The 11,345-nt window shown below is 31.7% G+C and overlaps 1 protein-coding gene across 1 annotated transcript in view; it reads left to right on the top strand.

Annotated features, from left to right (window-relative positions):
* Window positions 1–5,866: 5,866 nt before the first annotated feature.
* Window positions 5,867–11,345, top strand: part of LOC117173867 (hemicentin-1-like) — a 208,528-nt gene continuing 203,049 nt past the window's right edge. Inside the window, exons 1-2 of the mRNA XM_033362513.1 lie at window positions 5,867–5,981; window positions 6,400–6,532. Of these exons, the coding sequence (XP_033218404.1) occupies window positions 5,867–5,981; window positions 6,400–6,532 (248 nt within the window). The remainder of the gene's footprint in view (window positions 5,982–6,399; window positions 6,533–11,345) is intronic.

Raw genomic sequence — 11,345 nt, 5'->3', positions numbered from 1 at the left:
ATGATCAACCAGTAACCACTTTTAAAAAATGAAATTGCAATTTTACACACAAAAAAAACCTCAAAATTCATTCACACTCCCAAAATATACATTTTTGATAGACTTTATCAACATGCTATGTATTTTGACTATTTATTTCCTTTATTTCAATCTTTTTTTATCTTTGAATAAATGTACAATTTGTTATTTTCCAAATATGAGGATAACTGGGTCTTGTAGTTATTAGCCAGACAAATCCCTTCTTGGTAGAAAAGAGATTAATTTTTTATAGATTTGTGTTGAGTTGCAAAAAAGTAAAATTGATTTTACTCTAAAAGTCAGTTTCCTACTTTCAGTTAAAAAAGATAACGTTAGACGTTGAGCTTTGTAAACATAGAGTCAAAATAAGTTACTTCAGAGGTATTTTCTTTTCAAGGCCGAGAAATACCCTCGTAATTGTTTTTATTTTGTTCTTAATTTGTTCAAATCTTTTTTAAATTTGTTAGTCCTCGGATAAAAAGTAAGTTAGAGAATATTACAAGATATCATACATTTCAAAGTACATTACGTAATATTAGGGTACATTGAAAATAAAAATTGGTAGAAACTAAAATCTTTCGAATTTGAATTCGAAATATCTGTGGAAGTTCTTTTCTGTTTTTTGTAACTTTTCTAGTTAACATTTTTCTTATAATCCTGGAGGTCAGAAAAGCATTCCTAATTTTTCGATTTTCAAAATTTATGATTTTGATATATAATAAAATTATCTTTATAACTTCCAGCTTAAAATTGCTTATAATTGTAAAAAAGATTGTTCAGAGAGCATTATTTCTCAACCTCCCCAAATAAAGAATTGATTATTTGTATTTATTTATTTTACATTATTAACATTTTTCTAAATTGATGAATTTTAATTGTAATAATGTTAGTTTTAGATACTTCAAAATTAAAGAAATTTTAGGTGTTTAAATGCCTTTATTTTTTAGGTATCTATTCAGAATGAGAATGTAAAATGGTTTCGGGTTTGAAAGCTTGAATTTCTTAAACTTAATGACATGTAAAAATGTTTCCTAACGGGGAAGAAACCAGAATTCTTTTCTTGAATTTATTATATTTTTCAGGCTCTTTAAAAAAACGAATTAACCATTTTAAAGAAACCATTTTTGTCAATATATAGAAAAAGTTTAGAATTTCTAAAACTATATATTGTAAAAAGTTATAATTGTTGAAGCGCTGCGGGAAAGAGCGACCAACGTGCCCTTACAGCGAAGCATGTGAGCCGTTATTATATTATTTTCAACCATTTTTTACTGAACAAAATTGTGCAGATTAAAAAATTGCTAAATTTTTTTGGTTTCTCGTTAATTTTTGATACATTTATATTACTTTTAATTTAATTTATATATATTTTTAGGCTATTCATTATTTTTACCCCCGATGAAACAATACATTGTTTACGGCCAACCTGCCCCAAACGCCACGAGACACAGCATTTTGACATCTTAAAAATGCCAAAAGTGAGGTTAGTTTTAAAAACGACGATAATTTATAAATTCTACAAAATGCTCTTTGAAATATGTATACTCTTTGTTAATTGTAATTACAAGTACATACAATAACCATAAGAGCTTTTTACTTTATATATTTCCTCATTACTCTCGAAAAGAAACAAATTGCGATTTTGCTAAAAGGAAGCAACATAAATAAAGGAAAACACAGTTATTATTCATCTCCCATTAACATATTTAGTCTGGCGAAGAGAGCGCCACTTGCCCCTTCTATTATGTTCAACGTGCCAGTCGGCCAACCTGCCCCGCTCACCCCTACAATAAAATTCAACAATGATAGATGTCCAAGATTTACAAAATATGGTATATATTAAATTCACCCCTGTAAGCACATTATGATTTATGTAGATACAGAAGTTATAAATTATTTGCTCAAATAAATATCAAGTGCAACGACATTACATTCAAGTTTACTTCGCTGAACACGGCCCTCTGTACTATTCTGTCCTTTGAGCATTGATGATACTCGAGAGGCACAAGGTCATTAAACGGATGTACGTGCACGTCGTAGGTGACATGAAACACGAGCGACTGTGTATCATAGCGCAGCATGCGTTTATTATACACGTCAGTTGTACAAACGCGTAACGTCAAGACACATTTTGGTTACTGATTGTAGCGTCCCCTATACTAACATAAGCAGGAGTTCAACAACCACTTGTGCCGCCTGCCTCTATCATACCCCGAGTGCTATTTTCATTTTCCCATTAGGGTCGCTCAGGCGACGAGACAATTTACCTTTTACAGTTCGAGCTCTTCAGAAAATTAAAATTTCCATATTTCATGCTTACTTTTACCTCCACTATCTAATTTACATCACCACTATTCATTCCATTTTACACTTATTTAATTGAATGGAAGAAAACATACGTTTAATTTGATCATCAAATGATAAAATTTAACATTAGAAGAGGCTTTCTTCAATGTAATACCCCTCTCTCAACACCCAAACTATAAGTCCCTTGATCTAGAGTCATTAGCCGCTCTTTCCATCCAATTCGGCCACCTACCCTCGCCAGTTCATCCCTCTCTACCACATCGACATATTCACACCTCTTTCTCTCCCACCTTCTCCTACATATTCGATCCTCTCTAACTCACAACCAATCTGCCCCGTTCTTAGTCTTATTAATAGTTACCATACCCCCTACTCTTTCCTACCCCAAACTGCCACGATCTTTTCCCTTTTTTACTTCATTTCCTAACCCAGCTTTCTCCTTCCTACACACTTTACCCCATACTTTATACACCTCATAACCCTTAACCCTCTCCCATGTACGCCTTCTCCTATTCCTTTCTCTCTATCTCTCTATTTTATCTCTATTCAAAATTTTATCTTTACTCATCCTAAATTTTGGGATGATGAGACACATTGTTATTTATTATACTTTTTTATATCACTGTATCCTCTATTCTTTTCCTCAACAACCACTTCTCTTATTTCCAATCAATTCGCATCAGTTTTTCTCCATTTCCCCTTGACTCATCAAACCTTATCTTGTCTCCCTATTTTGACCGTCCCTCTTCCCCAAAATTCCACAGCTATCACCCTAGACTTTCCCCTTTCTATCCTATTGCTTTCTGCCATTTTGCCTAACAACTACTTCTCCTAATTACAATTATTTTTTATTTAGTCTCCCTCAACTGTCCTACCTCATTCTTCTTACACAGTTTTTCTCTTTCATACCTTAATTACTCTACGTCTAATTCCTCACCTTATTTTTCACCGTCCTGTTCTATCAAAATCCACATCTATCGCCCTGAACTGTTGTTTTCTTTGTCCTATTTCTCTTTCTATACAACTTCTTATCTCAATTCTAATCAATTCTCATAAATTTCCTACTGTTATTTATTAACGGTTCTATCTCCTATTAATACCCTAAACTTCTGCTTTATGGCCTATCAAAATCGACAGCTATCACCTAATAGTATTTAGTTTTTACCCCTCTGCCCTCTTCTCTCTTCTTAAAAAATCACTTTTCTTAATTTCAATCAATTCTTCAATTCCTTTCTGTTTCCTCTTAACCGCCTTGCCACATATTCTTTACCCTACGTTTCCTTCTATATCATATTGAAATTCAATTAGCTCTTTTCACTTACATTCTTACTTTACACTTTTTCTCCCTGTGATATCGCTACTTTTTATGAACAACAACTTCTCTTAATTTCAGTCAATATCCGTATATTTACTCACAACCGCTTAACCCCCTATTTCTCACCAAAAATTTCCCTCCCTATCCTCATCAAAAACCACAGCTATCACATTATACTTTTCATTTTTATCAGCGCACCCTCTCCGTTTTTTCTCCTAATTCCAACGAGTTCCACTTAATTCCCGTATATTTCCCTAGAACTGCACCTTATTATCCTAGCCTTATTTTTCTCTCGATATGCTATAAAGATTTCATAGCTATCACCTCATATTTTTTATCCTCTATTCCACGACCCTCTGCCCTTTTCCTCAGTATCCGCTAATCCTAATTCCCGCCAATTCTTTTCAATTCCCCGATATTTCTCCTTAACCACTCTGTCCACTCTTCCACGAAAAGATATTTTTATGCAAATTCTGAAAAATTAGGTATGAGCGTTTTCGCTTGTTAAAATGTTAAAATGTACTATGTAAAGAGTGTTTTTACTCTTACGATCCTTGGAAGCTAACAACAGATAACAAAAATATACCGCCCTAGTTAGGAAGCATAAAAATTATAAAAATTTAATTCTAAATCATTGTTAGAGTATTAATCACAATATGCAGGATATCAGCCTTGCCAGTTTTTAAAACTACCCCCGGATAACAAAAATACAACAATATAGTTCAAATGAATTAAAATAATAAAATTGTAATTTTTCTTATCACTTTCAAATAAAATGAATGTTGACTGCGACACATGAAATACACCTTATGCGATATCCTAAACTCTAAGGGCTCTTAAAGCTAACCCTGTATAAAATAAATTGGTTCTAAAATCAAAATACATTCTAGGTTTCCTTGGACTCATCAAAGAATAAGGGGCCGCTCAAAAAATATATAATTCCTCTTGAGGTGGGAGGGGGAGTCACCTCGAGCGTTACACTAATGTTAAAGTTACATACACTTACTGTATAAAAAGCGTTAAGAGGGGAGAGGGACAAATTTTTTATAAAAAAGCGTTACGTATATCATAACATGAGTTAAAAAAAATCATAGGTAAGGGTGAGTTATTATTATCAGGTTTTTGACATATATTTCCTGTTGATCCTTTATGTCCCTATTTTAAATTTTAATATGAATTTAGTTTCTTTTTTAATGGATAATAAAAATTAATTCAAACTTAATATATGATGCATAAAAAACAAGAAAATTATGCTTGCCCCTAGGTCTGAATTTCTAATAATCTAATTTTGATTAATTTTAAATTCAACAAACCTTCATATAGATTACTATTCATTTTAAGTATCTCTGCAATAAACATAACCCTTTTATCAATCTAAGAGCTGGTTACCACTATTAAAAGTTGTATTTAAGGCCTTTTTTGTTCATAAATTTGAGATAATTCAAACACACATAAATGCGCTGAAGGAAGCCAAGAAAGGTCTTCCTGAAAGTGGTTTCCTTCTTCCGAAACATTTATTTATTCAGTTCCATCCTTCCTCTTCAAAATGAAATCATACAAACCATTAAATTTTACTACTTATTCCTAATTAAGTAAGCAAAGGCAACTAAACTAAACCTTTGTTTGTTTGATGAAAATTTTTCAGTTAAATTACTAGCGGGTTTACTAGAGCAGTAAACACAAATAGCAAGTGCAGTTTGTTTAACAAATTATGATTCATCGTGTCAACCAGAGTTTGACTGCTATTTGTCTGACCGTGTTGATTCAGTCGAATCTCGCCACGTGTTCATCTACAATCTGCGTGTTTATATATCTATATTCATATGCTTCAAAGTAAATATAGAAATCTCTTCAATAAATCATGCAGTACCATGGAATTTATCTGTGATATTCGTAATTTAGAAAACGTTTTCCTAGCTTACCAAAATTTGCTAAAAAAAATATATATATTGCTGAAGTTCTTTTAAAGTATATAATTAAACAAGCATATTTAATCAAATTATATTATAATTCTGCAAGCATCGAGATCTAATTTGCCTGTTAATTTATTTTTTAAATCTGCTTATTTTGTATAATTTTACAATTAAAAGGTCTGGTGTAATCACGAGAAAACTGCAGGCCCGTCTTACATTTTCTTTAAGGAGAAATTACTAACTATAAGATAGGATCTTTGCACAGTCATTCTAGCTTAATTTTTAGGTTCTAGGCCATTGGAAATTACATCGAATGGGTCGTTTATGCTTGAAAAACTCAAGTAACCTGCTCCTGGGAACTAATCCACTGACTTTCAAAGTTCTTCGACCGATGATAAATTATGATTCCAGACCAATTAGGATATTAAGTTCGAAATTGTCGATTTTTAGTAGAAAGCGGAGACTTTTCTACCGAAATTTATTTAACGTATATTATGTAATAGATCAATTTAAATTGTATTTAAATAAGATGAATCTAATATTATAATAATTTTTTTTTAAATCCTTAACTTTTAAATTCGTAATAAATTCCAAAAAAAACTGTTAATCGTCTGAAATGGAAGGTGGAATAAATTTTTTAAATGCTCTGATATCTTTTGAAAAAAGGATCAAAATATCGACATTTATTCAACCTTCTAAGTAACTCCTGCACTGGAAAACACCGTCCGAAATCTTTATAAATCTTTTAACATCTTCGAAACATTTTTTATGTTTTCCTGAAAAGTAAATAAAAGGTAAAAAAAATCATTAATTACAAACTTTTAATTGAATTATTTTGTGTTGCAGTACCAATGTCAAATATCGTGGCATTGGTAGGAGATCCAACCTACCTTCCTTGTGACATATCAACCACCCACGAAGGAGACTCTGTACATCTTGTACTTTGGTACCGTGAGGATCTTGGCACGTCAGTTTACAGGTAAGACAATACTTTATTATTTCCATATACCAAACATTACAAGAATGAAAGTCGAAAATTGAAATTAAAAAAGCTCTTATGAAAATAGGCGAAATAACTTTTAAAAAATATCAATTACAAGTAAGAGTAGTACCTACAATTAAAATTCACTTTTTATCCATCGGTAATCAATTTCTCGACAGATTTGTTTTCTGTACAATTTATCACGTTCAAGAAATTCCTATAGCTAAAAATCAACAAAAATTGTTAGTGAGAGTGACGATATTTTTCTCTATAAGAGTGTTATGACTATTTTTAAACTAAAAAGGGCTGTTTTTAATTATTATATCTTGAGGATGCAAAGATATTGTTTAGATGGTACTTTAGATATAAAAAATGCAAGTAAATAAAATGAAGAAACAAAGAATTTCTGCGAACATCAATCTAAGAAATAAACTATATATCCATAACTTTGCAATTTTTTTAATTTACGGTAAGAGATTGCTTCCAAGATGCTTTTTTCTGAAGAACACGAACAAAATTACGGTCGCTGAAAATGTTTGAATCTTGTGATCAGTGCGACTGAGATAAAATGTATCTGCTGAGTGGAACGTAAACGGGAACTTTCTCTGCATTCATCACGTATTCGAGAAACTCCTAATCCTGTTCCTGAACCGAACTCCTACCATGAGATTCAACTAGAAGTAGAATAAAAAAGCGACACAAACTCACGCTGTAAGTAGAAGAAAGTCTTCAAACTCTGAGCTATGGTATCGTAAACTATACCCAAAGTCCTCGATGCCAGAAAATTAAAAAAGTACACCCAAGAAGAGCTGATTGAATTCTGCCAGGTTCTTAAATGCTTCTTTTCTATCTCATGATTTTTAATGGGATGTCCTCACAATCAGAGTCTTCTCAATTGCATGCAAAATTAAAAAGTTTGCAGAGTAAATGTAGCAAAACTTTTATGGAAATTAACTGAAATATTGATCAAATTGTTAAGCACTTTTTGAAATATTACATAATTTAAAATGAATTATTTAGTCTTAAAATATAAAGAAAAAAAGATAATGCAGTGTTGAATTAAACTTTAAAAAGTTTTATTAGAAAATCGTATCAAGTTTTGACAAAATTTAGGAAGATAATTATTATTGCTCGAGAAACTCGTTTTTTGAACTTTAGACAGAAAGAAGAAATCCAATTTTCAATTTCAAAAAAAGTAAGAATTAACTTCTAGCTATTGAGTTGCTGAATCCATACAAAAATTGTGCAATTTAAAAATAGTATTAAGCTTTGAGAAAATAAAGTATAAAGTTTTTTTGTTCGAGAAGTGGGTTTTTTTTTTATCTGTAAGGTAAACAGAACGAATCCAGTTAAAAAGAAAAAACGACATTTTTTTACTATTTACCTGTTAAATCGATAGAAAAAAGGCTTTGTTAAAAAATATTGTTAGGGTTCGACAAAACGGAGGGATAGATTTTTTTCATGTAAAGCTCACATTTGGATTTTATAAAAAAAAACCTTTGGATGGTGATGAAAAATAATATTTAAAATTTTTTAAAAGTACGATTTTACTTTTTAAATCTATAGATTGACAGCTATCGTCTTCTATGTAGCTTTTTTCTTTAGTCAATACTATCATATTCGAAAATTTAATAGTTAGGCGCTTATGGCATTCTACCTGTAGTTTATTATTTACACTAATCAAAAAGGAACTCAAATATTGAAAAATACAAAACTTGATTCAATTTTGCAATGGAAAACATTTTTTTAACATAAATATTTCGATTCTTTTGTAATTTTCTCTGTCGGATATAAAAAAATTATTTTCCCCTCTATAAATATAGGAGATATTGATTTTTTTCACGATTATAACAATATGTGATTCGATATCATTTGTTAACTAAAACAAATTATATAAATAATAATAAAACCATTTTTGATTCAATATAATTGATTAATTTCATAAAAAAGTTCCCAATGTAGATTTTTAAAAGATGAAATAAATATATTTTCTTAATTATTGTTGAGTTATGTTTTCAGCTAAGCTTAGCAATAAAAATTTGTCAATTGATATTTTTTGTTAAATTTATAATGAGCTTCAAACCACTTTGAAAATAATTTAGGGCAAATTAGGAGGAGAAAAAGATTTTTCTGTACCTATATATGTGCACTGTACTCATTTTTTAAATTTTATTTGTTTATAAACTTAATAAATACCATCATGATCAAATATCATCTATAAAAGCATGTAAATGTATTGCTAAATGTATCGCTAATATTCATAAAAGCATAGACAAAAAGATGAAGAATCGGCGATGTATTCATTATTTGCACTAACATAACATATTAAACAATGAATATTTAAGAATTGTTTTCACATATCAGTTCTAAATTTAAGTTTGAATTTTTCAAAAAAAGGAAATCTTAAAGGCGCACTCCCTATAGAACGCCAAAGCTTATTTGATTTGCGTGGTTTTTGTTTTGGAGGGTAAGGAATGTGTACAGGGGGGGGGGCCATTTTAATCGTCGCCACCGAATTTTACGGTTTCTAAGGGGTAAAATAAAAAAATGGTTTAGACAAAAGTTGTTCAAGACAAATGGGGCCATTTATCTAATGTACCTTCATGAGGAATATATAACTCTAATGTGACAACGACCTTTAAAATGTTGACATTGGTCTCATTTTTCTAGGTCATTTAAAGGTCAGAGAGAGATTTTTTTGCGGAAAAATTTGTTTTTGACAACCGACTATAACTCTCTCTGACTTTAAAATTACCTGGAAAAATGAGATTAAGGTCAACATTTTCAAGGTTCTTGTCACATTGGAGTTGAATATTCTTCAGGAAGGTACATTAACTAAGATTATACTATCAGAAAACGCAATAAATATGGCAACCACAGTTTTTTTAGCACTTAACCTTGAAATAACCTTCTAAAGGTCATGAAAAAAATTTTAAATACCATTTCGACATAAAATTTCATTGAATAAACAAATTGCACAGATAAATGGCCCCCTTTTTCCTGAACAACTTTGGCTCAACCATTCTTTTGTATTACATCTTAGAAACTGAGAAATTCGATTGCGTTGATTAAAATGACCCATCCTGTATATCTTTTCAGAGTCATAGGTACATTTGATCAAATAATTATATTTTACGAAACGACTTTTGTTGCCTAAAAAAATAAGAGATTGGGAAGGTATAAACAGTCACGTTGAAACTGTCTGGAAGGGAGGCCGAGTGTGGTGTACACTCCTACCGCTTAGAATTCAAAAAGTGACAAGCTCGAAGTCCTCCTGAAAAGGCTAGTCTTAAAGAGAGGAAAAAAGCTATTCAATAAACTTTTAAGAGTAGGATGGGTCTACTGATTAATATTTCCAAGGCCGGAGGTAGCGGGACAACCAACGACGGAAATACAGCTAGCAGATCTTTTAGCGATCCTAAAACTTCATCTGAGTTTATTGGAATTGGCATACGTTTGATAGAAGAACTTTCTACAATTTTACAAACGTTGTCTTCTGGATTCAAAATCAACAGCGAAGCATATGGGATAAAAGCTCCTCATGCAGCAAGGCTCTACAAAGAACTATATGGTTGGCATTGTATGCCAGCTTCTGTACACAACATTCTGATTCAAGGTGCAGCGATCATAGAAAATGTTTTATTGCCGATTGGTCAACTCTCAGAGGAAGTACAAGAATCATGTAACAAAGTTCTGAAAAGGGAAAAACAATACAGGAAAAATTTCAAGAAAACATACAATAATCGATCTGTCACATGCATTGCTAACTGCGTCTGATCATGTAATCTTATAAAAACACCAATTCTTCGAAAGCAATCAGAACCCTTTCCGAAAGAAGTTATCGTGCTTTTGAAATTGCCACAATTACCAGCAAATAATTATTCACAAAAAGTTGATAGTTCTTCAGAAGTTCAAAGCGATTCCGACAAAGATTAAATATCTTTGTTAGTGAGAGGTGGGGGCACTTACTTTAGTAATGCATCCCAAAAACTGTTAGGTCACCCAAACTTTTGAATTGTGTAATTTCGAAAGAATATTTGAATTCAGCGACCTGAAAAATCTCCTGGTATCAATCTTAAAGAATATTAGCTGAAATTGCACACTATTGGTCGCCATATTAAATTCTAAATGTGGAATTTCGTAATTTTTATACTGAATTCGGCTTCAGAGACCTCAAAAACCCTCAGGCAACAATTTTTTAGTAATATGGGCAAGAATTCCACAATTTCGATCGCTATATTGGATTCGCCATTTTGAAATTCGTAATTTTGACACCTAGAGTCGCCTTCAGAGACCTCAAAAACCCACAGGTAATAATTTCTAGTAATATTAGCCAGAATTCTACAATTTCGATTTTCATATTAGATCCGCGATTTGAATTTTGTAATTTTTAAACTGGATTCGGCCCCAGGGGCCTCAAAAACCCCCATGAACGATATAGTTTCTTATTTGACCCGAAATGTGATTTTTGTCCTGCAATTGGGTGTTTCCGGCCCACTGTGCAATGTTGCGAGTATGGTGGGGGTATTATTGGAACTCTATTCGAATGTATTTGAGCATCGGATTGGCGAAACATTGGTTTGTCGGATCATCACTCCAAGCGAAGCAGAAGCGAGTTACTCTCAAAGGCTTGCGGGACGTCAAATTTTGAGAATAGACCAAAGTCACTAACTGTATTGTATTCTACAGGTTTCAAACTATAAATTTAGGCAATACAGAAAAATTAATTTTTTTAAGCCTCTACAGGGAGTGTCCCCCTTAAATCAATCAAGAATTGCGTTCTATAAGATATTTTTAACTTTGTTTCTAC

Source organism: Belonocnema kinseyi, chromosome 5 (genome assembly GCF_010883055.1).
Source record: "Belonocnema kinseyi isolate 2016_QV_RU_SX_M_011 chromosome 5, B_treatae_v1, whole genome shotgun sequence".
Classification (NCBI taxonomy): Eukaryota; Metazoa; Arthropoda; class Insecta; order Hymenoptera; family Cynipidae; genus Belonocnema; species Belonocnema kinseyi.
This window is presented reverse-complemented; position numbering and strand designations above follow the sequence as displayed.